The 14,537-nt window shown below is 39.7% G+C and overlaps 1 protein-coding gene across 1 annotated transcript; it reads right to left on the reverse strand.

Annotated features, from left to right (window-relative positions):
• Nucleotides 1-10,593: 10,593 nt before the first annotated feature.
• Nucleotides 10,594-12,927, reverse strand: LOC132546451 (leucine-rich repeat protein SHOC-2-like). Its single transcript, XM_060210164.1, has one exon. It carries the CDS (start codon nucleotides 12,925-12,927, stop codon nucleotides 10,594-10,596), a length of 2,334 nt encoding a protein of 777 aa, XP_060066147.1.
• Nucleotides 12,928-14,537: the final 1,610 nt, after the last annotated feature.

The raw sequence follows: 14,537 nt of genomic DNA on the forward strand, positions 1-14,537 counted from the left end.
GGATATGTGAAAATGTCAATTCTATCAAACATTTCTATCTTGAAATTGTAATTTTTAAAAATAATTTTATAATGTATCTTTGAAATCACACTATGTTTTCAACAAGTTTGGGATAAAAATGGTTTCCTGGGTAACTACAAGCTGAAGATTAAACCAGTTCCTACGGTGACTACACAAAATAATATTACATCTGAAAGAATTTTTTTTCAAACATCTTTTTGGCTATACATAGACTAATAACTTCTCTTGCCAATGTAATTATACCATGCCCACTGTCCATAAGTTGGTTTTCTCCGCATTACAGTGAGAAGGTAAGATTTCTCTACTTTTGACTGGCACAACTTGGTCTTACTACATTATGCCAAGTGGTGATTACCAGTCAATCTGACGGTCACCACTTGATAACAATACATCTGGTCATGTGGTGGCCACTGTGGTCAATTTGACCACTGTGAAAGACGACGTCTAAATCGTGTCCTCTGGTAACTACAGCTTGGAGCTCCCACGGATCTATGTAGATGTGCTCTGTGTAATCTTGGTGTTGTCTGTGTTCAAACGAAAGCTTTCTTCATTATACAGCTTTCTAATGTGTGATTTTTCATGGATTTTATATGTCTTTTTGAATGTCATTAAAATATTCTCATACAAAGTTAGAACTGACTGTTGACATGGGGCTTCTCTGTGTGTTGTATAACTATATTTTTCCTGTTATAAGCCTTGATTCAGTATTAATACACTACAGTTTTTACAGACAATACTACTGCTTCATTCTCTCTTTACAGCATTATACTAACATGCCAACGTCCATTATCGTCCTTTATTTCTCGATCATACTTATAACATACAATGTGACAGAGTTCATTATATATGCCAGTGCCTCAGCTAGGATTAAAACCCGAAACCTCGGTGTTACTAGTCCGACATTTGACTGATCAAGCTAAAGAGAAGTTCTCTCCAGTTGAGCAGTATATTATGGCTAGTATTTACCGTGGTTACAACAAGAACAAGGTTTCTAACAGAGGTAGGTTTAACTTTCTGAGTTATAGACCCCTTCTGTCCAGTCTTGATTCCTTCATATTGACTTGTCACTTTCCAAGAAATCCTATTTTTCATTCAACTAATTCTTAAGATTTGACTGTCTAGATATACACAAATACACAAAATGGAGAGATGAAATGGACACATGACCACATACCATTACTCTTGTAGAATTAAACGGCATACACAGTGACAAAATAAAACCCATTGTGAAACAGATTCCCCAACAGGGACAACTCTCTTGCACGGCATGAATTGGCACACATACATATGGAGCGACAGTACTCCTGCACACCTGGGAGTGACAAAGCAGTCACACATTCAGTAATCTCACACATACACTTTCTCACCCTACACAGGCTTATGACAGGCAAAATATAGTACTTTTTTAAAGCCTTGAATGGAACATTACTCAAATCAAAATGAGTGAGTGAGAATGGACTGCAAAGTGCGAGAGAATACCTAGGTCTGGTGCGGAGTGCTAGTCAGTTTTTTGTAACATGTCATGCAAACAATTTAGTATCATTTTTCTCATGTCTAGACAATACTGTATCATCACTAAGTATTTAAGAGGCAGTACAGCACAGTCGGGTCATCAGAGGTCACATGTTACATTGTGACATTTCTGGAAAAAGTACAAGTGTTTTTCAACTGATGATTGCTTTGGAAAGTCTCATGTAAAATGATGGAAATAATCTGTTATAGCCACAGGTCTAAATCTGAAATGTTTGATACTAGCATTGTAGACAGGAACATACTACTGTCAAGGTATCAAGGTATTTTTTTAAGTGGGGGTAGTGGGGGGGTCAGCTGAGACAAAGTCTCATGGTCATCTTTTGTCTGGTGTCATGCATTGTAAACTTTTTATCATTTTCAACTTCTTGGAAAACTGTTGAACTGACATAGTAAAAGGCCAACAAAAATTGGAAACTAGGTGGTCCACATCCTCATGAGCAAGTGGGATGGGGTCAAACGAGGTCAAATTAATTCAAATTTTAAAAATCTTCTTCTTAACACCCATATATGTTAGAATCAAATGCTCTTCTTGGAGGAAAGAGTCTTAAGGTTCTTTTTCACGGCCCCAGGGTTTCACATTTCCTTGGGGAGGGGGTGAAGTTTACAGTAAATTATACAGGAAAATTTCTTTCTTGGACACACTTTTATTTTCGATTGGAATTATCTCAAACTTGGTCTGAATTATTATTGTATGTCTCATAATATTCATATCTTGAACCTGGGTCCAGACCCACATGAGCTGATGGGTGCCTCCAAAAGAGTCTTCTCAACACTGAGATGTGGTAGAATTAAATGCTCTTCATCATTGTAAGATGGTTTATTAAACCTAAATTTCATGACCTAAGGACCTCGCATTTCCCCAGGGGAGGGGTTACACTTGAGGGAAACAACATTTTTGAAGATGATTTCTTTAATTGAAGCCTTAACAGGGAATGCTGGTTAATAGTATTTACATTTTATTTGGGAATCTGACTTGGTTGGCAGATGCTTTTTGTGATGTATGTTACCAGAGCAACAACATGTGACCATTAAGGCCCTTGGGCCTCTTGTTCTTTATAAAGAAAGTTTCCAGTGATGACCAGGCATACTGGTTCCGGGCCAGTGATAGGGCCGGGGTATACATGGGTCTGGTGCTTAGCCAGGAGACAGGTAGGACCATGTGATTTCTAGCTGAATAAGGTTCCATGTGTTTTCTGATGGCTTGATTGGGCTGTGTCTGTCCACCATGTTTCTTAGTTAGTTTAACCAGTTAAGAGAGCCTCTTGGAGGAGATATTTTGTATGCAATGAGGGAAGGGAGGGAGGGCGCGTTGCGAGTAAACTTCTTAAGAAGTCCGTCTAATCCAGGGAGATACAAAACAAGTGTTACACGCGCCCAACAAGTACTATATATATGTGTGTGTGAATGACAGTGCTGATAGAGACATGGAGGCTGGCCGTAAGGCACACTGGTACATAAACTTACGTATTGATATTTTTTTAACATTTAGCTTGTATTGTGACATTTACTCTCACTTGTGGACGCCGGTGTGTATATATAAGGAATCATAGGTGATCTTTGGTCTGCTTAGTGGACGTATTTAACAGACTATGTACATTACTGGGAAATTTTAAGTAATGGAAATATCTTTAGTATATAAGACATCAATGAGGAAAATGATAACAAAGGTTAGAGGTAATGACGAAACTATTGAGAATGGAGATCACCTTGGATTTCTGTAGTCTAGGAGGAGAGATTTTGTGTGACCAGGATCTCTCGTCATGGTAACAATGACAACGAAACATTTCTGTAACTGGTAACAAAGTATTGGGCTGAAATTGTGTATGTTGGTATTTTTCCTCTTCATAATGTCATTGTGTAAACAACAAAAGGGCGTTCCACACATTACCCTCATTTTTGTGTAAAGCCACACCCCTCTACACCCCCTTCCCTGCCGGTCCCCATGAAGTTAGTGGAGACTTGGGTGTTACAGTACGAGAGAGAGTCAAGAGTAGGACGATATTTTTATCTGAAAATGATAAATGATTTTGAAAGCAGGATTGATACTGTAACAGGGAAGGGAGTATGGTAAAGAGAATATGGAGTTTGTGTAGAGTCCTGATTAATCCTGGGCATGTAGGTTGGGGTGTGGTTCAGGGGGTGTCAGACCTGTGGTGTGTTGACAGCCCCCTCTTTTTAGACTTACAAAGTATTACCTCAAATGAACAGACCAAAATTCATAGTCGTTTATTCTTTAAATGTTAAAATATATTTTTGAAAATTTCAGTTCAGCTTTCAGATATTTATATAAATAATGAGTTAAATACAGTGGGACCTCTGTAGTCAGAAAGAATTGTCTTCAGGGGAGAAATTTAACCATGTGTGTGAAAAATGCCAAGTATCATTTTATTAATGAAACCCGTAGTCCTACTGGAACCTGGTCTTGTAGAAGAATTTGTTAAAAGTTAAAATGGCATTTGTCACTACCTTGGATATCACATTTAAAAAAATATATGAAATATGGAATTTGAAGTGCCGAGTTTAAAAATATTTTGAATGTAGTGCAGTTGGGTAGCAGGTTAGTTATCTGAACAATAGACTACAGAGGTTCTGCTGAATGTTAATGTCTTAGAATGGATTATCTCCCTTGGTTAAAATTTTCTCCGATTGTCAATATATGCTCACTAAAAAAAACTTGGTCCAGATTATTTGCCTTTGAAATGAAGCCAAACAAACAGGCAGGCAATATAGTCTATTTTTAATTAAGATGACGCCAAGCGGAGAGTAGATAAACTAAGGTAGACAACCTATTCTAACTAGATTGGTGTCCATGTGACACGAGATTTCTATAGTGACACTAGAGGGATCTGTCAATACCCCTCCCCCTCCACTCTGATGGCGCTGTTTCTACACCGTATGTAGCTGATTACCTCAATATATATTATCAATGTCCTATATATTATATATATTATGTATACTAAATCGTATAGTTGCCATAGAGATCATTACATTGTTAAACCCAGAGTCTGTGTTTGTTTTTATTTATACTAAGCGATGTGTATGGTTTTGTTGAAACTAACAAACATACATATATAATAGATTATAAGATAGTATCAAGTTTTCCAAAATTAGATAAAAACAAGAAAAAGAATGTTTATTTTTCACGAATTTCTTGTATTGGTAACTAGTTTTCTCTATCAATTTTATTTCCAATGTTTTTTTTTTACGATTTCATGCCGTCTTCTAAAATACCAAACAATAGAATACTTTCAGTCTTTGGGTTATGTTGACCTATAGCCATCGTGTTCCCTCCGTCGTCATCCTCCGTCATGCGCAGTGCCTCAACTTTTGACCTTTCAAACTTCTTCTCAATTACACTTTTGGCCTTTCAAACTTCTTCTCAAGTTCCACCAGTGGGATCGAGTTCAAATGTGCATGAAATGATCCTGAGATGGTCCTGACCAAGTGTTGTTATTTTCAGGGTATGTTTGAAATCCAAGATGGCCACCATCTTCGAAAACATATTTTAAATTTCTTCTCCAATTCCACTGGTGCCATTAAGTTAAAAATTGACGGGAACGTTAAGGAATGGTAGCCAACAAATTGTTATTTTTTGACCTGTCAAAACTTCCATACGGCAATCAGGGAGACCATTTTGTAACATGATTGCGCACTCATGTTTTTTTCCTGTGCAACTTCTTACTTCAAACTTCTTCTCAAGTTTCACCAGTTTGATTGAGCTCCAACTTTACTGCCAAATAATAGGTAACACTTGTTCAATTAGTTACCTACTCCTCACAAAAACTACCATCTGTATCACGGAAATAGCTTCTCAGTAAGATTTCATTCAAAGTAGAAAAAATAACCCTTCTCACCACCGAAAGTTTTTGTAGTCAGATAACCGTGAAGACTCACAGTTCTTTCCATGTTCTGATCTCTCAGAGTTACTTCCCTTCGTTTCAGTCTATCAGATGGTAGGCAAATGGCAATAAGGGTGACCGAGAACGAGTTGGCCCATATAAGGAAACATCACCTCAATAATTTCGGAGGAAACCAAGTATATGGAGATGTTGGAAAGGTTGCTCGATTTCGGTAACCTGATAGGGATACTATTGTAGGATTAATCTCCCCTTATACTACCAATCGACTCGCCTAAAAATAAATACTTTGGTGCATATATATCTATGCCCAGGTGAACCCTATTCTGTGTGCTTGCGCAACTCTCCGTATCCAGCGCACATTCCATTGATTTCTAAATCCAGTGTTTGCATGTTTTCCTAGAGTTACTGCCCTTTGTTTTCACTCTGTCAGTACTGATGGTATAGCGATAAGCTTGACAGCCGATTGGGCCGAGAACAAGTCCGTGCTTACAATGAATGTAACTCACGGAGGGTCATCTTAGATTTTCAGTTTGTCGTGTGTTAAACATGGAATGGATCTTTCTAAAAACCTAATATGTGGGTTCTTCTTGTTACCGAATAGTTTCTACTTGGTTTGAAACGGTTTTTGAAAAAAATGATACGCCCAACAAGCAGCCATCTTGGATTTTGACGATCGAATTTACTATTACCGATTAATTCGAGCCCGGGAAGCACTTCATAGATCTCTCTGAAATTTAATGTGTCTTGTTTCATTGGTCCTTGTGTTATAGACAAACAAAAACAATCTGGCAGAAGGATGAACGTTCATCTTGTATCACGGACAATTAATGTTTGTTCTCGCTTTTTCTTGGAAAGTACTTGCGAGGACGTCATATCTTCATCAGTAGGGCCTCTTATGCTAATTCTTTTTAACACTGAGCAGAGAGCCATGCTGGATTTAGATGCTCAAAGTTTGCCATCTGTATCTCTGGGGAAAAAAAACTGACGGCCATCTTGAATTTTCACAGTTTCACAGTTTGTTATCGCTGATTGGTTGGTTAGTTGGTTGGTTGACAGGATAATCCGTGTCCGGGTATCGTCTTACTGACGTCAGTGTCCTGGCGACGTGAGGGGGCGACCTGCACCCTCTCATTGATGATGCTGTTTCATGTGAAGCAATGGATGGGTCGTTCTCAAATAAAATATAATGTCTATTTCATTTTCCATATCAGAGCTGATCGATAAAACAGGTATCGTGGATTTAGATTGTGATAGAAATTAATCGCTATTCCAGATTTTTTTTTTAGAGTTTATCGAATTTCATGTGTAGGTTCTTCTCAGGCTCTAAAATTACTCTGAAGACTTCATAAGATTGTTTATGATGTAGTAATTCGGTAATTTATGAAAGTCAAGTTCATAAACAAGGAAGTTGATGCTGGAAACAATAGTAATATTTACACCAGAAATCTATAGAAGCCGACATCTCACCAGAAGTCTACGGAAGCCGACATCTCACCAGAAGTCTACGGAAGCCGACATCTCACCAGAAGTCTACGGAAGCTGAAATCTCACCAGAAGTCTACGAAAGCCGACATCTCACCAGAAGTCTACGGAAGCCGACATCTCACCAGAAGTCTACGGAAGCCGACATCTCACCAGAAGTCTACGGAAGCCGACATCTCACCAGAAGTCTACGGAAACCGACATCTCACCAAATGTCTACGGAAGCCGACATCTCACCAGAAGTCTACGGAAACCGACATCTCACCAAATGTCTACGGAAGCCGACATCTCACCAGAAGTCTACGGAAACCGACATCTCACCAGAAGTCTACGGAAGCCGACATCTCACCAGAAGTCTACGGAAGCCGACATCTCACCAGAAGTCTACGGAAGCCGACATCTCACCAGAAGTCTACGGAAACCGACATCTCACCAAATGTCTACGGAAGCTGAAATCTCACCAGATGTCTATGGAAGCTGACATCTCACCAGGTGCCTATGGAAGCCGACATCTCACCAGAAGTCTACGGAAGCCGAAATCTCACCAGAAGTTTACGAAAGCCGACATCTCACCAGAAGTCTACGGAAGCCGACATCTCACCAGAAGTCTACGGAAGCCGACATCTCACCAGAAGTCTACGGAAGCCGACATCTCACCAGAAGTCTACGGAGGCCGACATCTCACCAGAAGTCTACGGAAGCCGACATATCACCAGAAGTCTACGGAAGCCGACATCTCACCAGAAGTCTACGGAAGCCGACATCTCACCAGTAGTCTACGGAAGCCGACATCTCACCAGAAGTCTACGGAAGCCGACATCTCACCAGAAGTCTACGGAAGCCGACATCTCACCAGAAGTCTACGGAAGCCGACATCTCACCAGAAGTCTACGGAAGCCGACATCTCACCAGAAGTCTACGGAAGCCGACATGTCACCAGAAGTCTACGGAAGCCGACATCTCACCAGGTGTCTACGGAAGCCGACATCTCACCAGGTGTCTATGGAAGCCGACATCTCGTCAATATTTCCTCATGCGATATGAAGTTGTAAGTTTTTAATACTCAACAGTATACCTTTTGGATCAAGTGTTATTTGACGTATTCTCTTTTGGGGTCGTGACATTAATTTCTTTGATGGACCAAGATTTATATAAAACGAAGACGCTTACCCTTCCGGAAAACCTGGTCACTCTCCCCTTTCACTCTAAAGGGGTCCCCGTATCGCTTTTTTAATAGATATAATTTGACTCGTTTGAAAAAAAAACAGTTCTCATAAAGATCTGCTGTGTTGGTATTCTGTTCTGTAAAGAATGTTGCAGTTTTCGGATCAGTCCTGTCTTTGTTATCTTTATAGATATACGCAAGAAAGACATTGAAAATAAGATTAATAGAAGCAATCGTTCGTTTCATGACAGCCATAAAAATACATCTCTTTTGCTAAAAACATTTAGTAAAAAAAGTTTGATCAGTCTAAAATATCCAGTTGTCTGTACGAGTCACTGAGTCTACGGTTTTGCTATTGGGTTTATCGCACCTTGAAACAGCCAGTGTTATTTTTAGGCATGGTCTTCTTATGATAATTAATGTATTCCTCAACGAAAGACGTACGGAAGGTCCGTCGCATGCCATCAAACGCTATTAGGGCGCCTTGTTAAAGGGCACAACCATGTCAGCACAGACTAGTCTGTTATCCAGTTTCTTTTGAAACACATTCCGGTTTTGGGTAGAGAGCATCGAACCATGCACCTCCGACCTTCACCTTGGTTTACGTAGGTCAGTACTGTAACTGAGCTATCGCGCTCTCCGGTTCTCTCTTGTTAGATTTCCCGTGATAGTTGATGGATATTGATAATCAACACAGCTTTATAGTTGTAAGATTTAATAAAACAAACAAGAAAAGTTGTCGGCCGTTCAGTCCCTTGACATGACTTTGTTGATGGTTTGTCGCCATCTTTTTTCAGTTTCGGGAGGAGTGACGTCACAACTGATACATGATTTCATTAAGAAATGATAAGTTAGAGCGCTATTCTAGTAAGGTTGATGTAAAAAGTTTTGATTGATTTTAAAAATATAAACAATGTAAAAATAAAATTGTAAAGATAAAGAGTATAGGGCGAACGCAAACGGTATATATTATATACGTGTGAAGCGACCTCAATCACGAACAAGACCAGAATTAATATTGGTCAGACTCAGCTCCCATGCGCAGAGACACTACAACTACAATGCGCATGTCTTCAGCCGACCTGATTCACTTAAGCTCTTTGCATGCATACTGGTCCCAATTGTTTCGTTATTTATCCGTACATCTGACTGCATCAGATTGAAATATTGAAAATAATATTTTCGCGTGACTCAATTTTTCGTAATATCGTTAAAAAGCGTGCCCACTTATTTTCGTGGATAAATACAGTTCAATAAATCTACGTAATATGCTCATTTTAAAAAATCTTGGACATTAATTCGTAGATTTAAAGTACCCACCAAGTTAATGAAAATAAATCCCCACGAAAATTAATGACTTTACAGTATCTGAGCTTAGTTGAATAATTATTTCATATGATTTGACTGTTTCGGTAAGCACCGAGCGTCATTATTTTGATCAGAATTACGCTTGTTTTGATTGTATAAAATGATAAATGTATGTGCAACTTCAGTTCAATACTTGAGAACCAAATCCTGTGCCCGACCTACAGGAAAGATACACTTATAGGTAGAATCCGTAACCATGACAGCAAGAACAGGAGGATGTGCCAGCTATATTTAGAACTACAAGTGCATTTTTAAAAGTCAACAGCGCCAAAAACTTTCGATAACCGTCAACAAAATGTTTAAGGCCACACCAATATCTGATATAAAATTAAGAATAAAAAAATTATACGTAGATTAAGGCGCATTAACAAATATTAAATGAAAATCAATGTTCTTCCCTGGCTACGATTTTTGAGTCACTGTAGTTCAGAGAAGCACGTGTGGTCGAAATTGCATCCCTTAATTCGAACTGGATGCTACTCTTACGAACTGCCTCGTTGGTTTTGACGTCATTTTCACTAAATGTACATGTCAACATTATGAATAACGGACTGGATGTCCCCTCCGCATTATAAATACTGTAATAGATGTCTCATCCGTGTCACAAGTAACGGACTGGATGTCCCCTCCGTATTATAAATACTGCAATAGATGTCTCCTCCGTATCATATATAACGGACTGAATGTATCCTCCGTATCACAAATAACGGACTGGATGTCCCCTCTGTATTATAAATAACAGACTGAATGTCTCCTCCGTATTACAAGTAACGGACTTAATGTCCCCTTATTTATAATTGTAAATTAATTATAAATATTATATTGGATGTCTACTCCGTATTGTAAATACCGTGTTGAGTGTCCTTTAAGATCCTTGCTTTAAGCACGGATTGTGAACTAAGTCTATTTTTGTCTGTATGTGTGAACGCATAACACTGAATTTAACGTGTACCACCAAAATGGATACCCTTTTTTGCCAGTACCAGTAAAGTTGACGTGTGTTTTGCACTTTTTGTCGGATTTTTTTACTAAATCTGATTGCAGGTCCAATCCAGCCGCACTCCGTCATCCAGCCAGTGTGTATAACGAGCGGTCAGACTAAAACCAACGGTCCAAATCTCGTGCACGTTGGATCTGTTTTTAAAGACACGTTGCCTACACTGTTTAGTCGTCTGATTTGATTTGGTTGTTTTTCTTGCCTCCTGGGCCGTCGTCGTCTGTCTGTGCCTCCCCTGTCTGAAGCATGTCTGGTGGTTCCCGCGCCTTGTACGCAGACTGCTTGTCAGCGTTGACATTGCAGTGTTGTTTGAGGCTGTCTAACCGTTTAGGTAAATCTTTCAGCTTATTATCAGATATATCTAATTCGGAAAGTACAGGCAACTTGCAGACTGAGTCTGGAATGGACTCCAGCAGATTATCGGAGAGGTCAAGGATTTCCAGATTTGCCATCTTGCCTACGTCATTAGGAATACTTGTGAGGTCATTATTGGCGGCTCTCAATATCCGGATCCGGTACAAATAGGGCAGATCGCCTGGCACCATGTTGATGTGATTCTTATTGACATTTAGCTCAGTCATTGAAGCGAGAACATCCCAGCGATCCTCCGGCAGTCCCATCAGCTCGTTGTTGGACAGGTCCAGATAGATGAGTTTATGTAACTCTCCAAAGTCTTCTGGTAGACTGACTATATTGTTATAACATATATTGAGAAACTCCAGTTGATGAAGTCTTGTCATGCCATCTGAAAATTCTCCTACCTTGTTTTGAGACACGTCCAAACGCTTTAGATTCTGCAAATTCTTTATGGTGTCTGGTACTTCAGATATTTCATTATTACATAGATCAAACTCTTCGAGGCAACGCAGACGACACAAGAACTCGGGAATCGCCTTGATGAGATTGTGGGCTAGCTTGAGGGTCCGAAGCAACTTCATGTGACCAATACTTGGAGGAACTTCCTCGAGTTTAATACTGGACAGGTCCAGGAAGGTGATCTGTTTGGCGTATGTTCTCTCACCAAGCTGTACGAGTACTGATTTGGGATCCTGAGCTGGTAAAAACACAGGGTTTTGCGATATATTAAGATGTGTAATAGCTTTTGGCAGTTGTATTTCCGTAAGAGAGTTTCCACTGACATCCAGCGTTCGGAGAAATTTAAGAACGTCCAACGTCTTTGGTAAAGCTGAAATCTGGTTATTTCCTATTTTCAAACTTTCCAGGCTCCGTAGCTTTTTGAGGTCCTGTGGAAGTCCTTGAATCCGATTCCGGCTGAGGTCCACATCCCTGAGGAGCTGGTTGTCACCAAGGGATTCCGGAATAGCGCTTATCTTGTTATCTGCGGCCGCCAGGTCCTTTAATGACGTCACGCGGCATATATTCTCCGGCAAGACCTTGAGATGGTTACCAGACACGTCCAATGAAACAAGGCATTTCATGGTAGGCAGATCTTCGGGAAGTGTAGTAATAGCATTGCGGGCAATCTTCACCGTCTCGGCCGCTTTCAGTTTAGTTATACCTACAGCAGTCGAAAGTTTGTTGCCGGATAAATCTACAGTTTTAAGACCCTTGAGGTCGTAAAACTTAGGTGGTAAGTTCTCTATTTGATTGTCTGCCACCTCAAGAATCGTCAGCCTTTGTAGTTTATGAATGTCCTCGGGAAGGGCTCGGATCTGGTTCTGGGACGCCTTGAGTGTCGTCAGAGCATATTGCAAGCTTACCATCTCTTCTGGTAAAGACACAATCTTGTTGTAGGAAATGTCTAAAAAGCTGAGATATTTAAGGAATCCCAGCTCGCGAGGAATATCTGCCAGCTCATTATGTGACAAATCAAGCCACGTCAGAGTGGTGACCATGTGTATATTGTCCGGAATCATGGAAATCTGGTTGTATGACACGTCGAGGGACTTAAGAGCCGGAGCCTTGACACTAGCATCAGGGAGATCCACGAGTTTGTTCTGTTTGAGTATAATGTGAGCACCCAGCTCATACACAGTCTTCTTGATGGATCGGATGACGTTGTAGGAGACATCTAGATGTGTCAATGCGGGGCACTTGTTAATGGTCTTCGGAAGTGCTTTGATCTTATTGTTGGACGCGTGGAGCGTGTGCATGGACTGTGCTTTATTGATAGTAGCAGGGAGACTTTTTACAGCATTGTTGGTCAAATCTAGAATCTCTAATGTTTTGATTTTGAAGATGGTACCGGGAACGGCGGTAAGTGCGTTATTGCGCAAGTCAATAAATGTTAATACTTCCAGGTCACAGATGGTCTTTGGAAGTTTCTTAAGACGGTTATTTTCTGCAAGAAATTTTGTGGCGTTGAGCATAATTTCCTCGCATTTCCATATTTCGATAGGCAGTTGTTTTAGACTGTTTGTTGAAAAGTCGACGATTACGGCCTTGCCCTCACGAGGGAAATGTTTTCGCAAAGGAGGTGCCAGGGCGATGATTTTACTCCCCGGGCCCGCGAGGGGGATAACCTCCCCTTCCTTACTCATGGTTGCGCTGCTGTTAGGATCACTTCATCAATGGTTTCCTGTGAAACAGATACAATATATTGGTCAGTGAATATTGTACAAACAAACTTAAAAACAACTGTAATCAATTGACATGTCGTATGGTACATTTTCATTTTCGTGTTGAAGACAATTTAGAAAAAAAATAAGGAGATACGGATTATAAGAGTCTTTTTCTCTCATATCTTTACCAAAATTTTGGGAAAAGGACTGTCGGTCGGCCAATATCTTCATTTTTTTCATTTTTTTAATCCGAGGTGTTTTTTTTTATAAAAAACGAACTGGATATTCTTAACGATCATACCCATATTTTGAAAACTTACAGTTTGCCGTCAAATTTCAAACCATTTTTCGGTATATTGCAGGATGAATATATTATTCGCAGATGAAAAAAAAGCAAAAATGATCTCTGTGTGATTATATAGTATGTGTAAGTAAACATCCGCGAAAAGAAATTGTTCCGTCAAATGCTTCAAAGAAATCAACAAGGAACGGATTTTTATAATTCAACATATAGTTTTATCATCAAAATCACATATTTGATCATTTTAAGAAATATATCAATGTATATTTTTACTGTTTTAACATTTTTTCAAAATACTGTGACGCTGACATGACGTCACCATAGTCAAAGGAATTCCATTCATAAATTCAAAGCGTGACGTCACACGATCTCCTATTCCGAGTCGCTGTCGCTCTCGATCACCATGATTCGACGACGTTTGGGTGGTGGAATATTTGTGATATTTACGGTGATTTGGCAATTTTCAATGTGAGAACCAGCAAACAAGGATTCGATTCGAGTTTCAGATTGTTTCTGTGATACAGGATTTTAGGTGTTAACCGTGTTTTCTTGTTGTGATGACGATGGTAAACACACTGTGACATCAGATGTAGGCCTAGTAACTGTTGAAGTTGATTAAATGGTGGCAGAGGATGGTGTTCGGTTTGATGGAATTAATTCAGAGCTTTTTGTGTTTGACAACATATTGGAAATCATGTACTTCTGTCTGTCATTCAGTGTCCTGTAATTATTCAGCGACTGTGTGTTTTATGACCCGTGACATAAACCTGCAAGGTATCGGGTACATGGTTGTCGGTCATTTTTTGTACAAGGGATTTTCGGATGCTGTAAAAGTTGTCTCCCCTGAACACAGATTACTCCGCGAACGTGTTTGCCCATGTAAGATAGAAATTTCTTACATAGCTATCTTACATGGCGGGATATGAGAGAAAATTGGTTAATGTTTTTACTGACAATGGTTAACTCATCCTCAATACTCCAAGGATTACAATCACTGTCGCTCTCTGTGCCCCTGGAATAGGTCACGGCAGAATTACAGATTCATGTGCGTCATCTTGTGGACAAACCAGTTTGATCCTTTTTGCTAGCCGGTGATTGGTCAGTTGTTTTCCTGGAACCAATCAAATTGCTACACTCGTGCCTTCAATTTTGACATGACATGTTCCAGGAGTGCAGAGAGCGAAAATGATCGTAACCTCTGGAGTATCGAGGACGTCAGTTATAATTATAGCTAACCTTAGTTATAATAAAAAGTTACCATAGTTACTATCAATCGTTACCATAGTAA

Source organism: Ylistrum balloti, unplaced genomic scaffold (genome assembly GCF_031769215.1).
Source record: "Ylistrum balloti isolate Yb309-2 unplaced genomic scaffold, AGI_CSIRO_Ybal_v1 Utg369890, whole genome shotgun sequence".
NCBI classification, from domain to species: domain Eukaryota; kingdom Metazoa; phylum Mollusca; class Bivalvia; order Pectinida; family Pectinidae; genus Ylistrum; species Ylistrum balloti.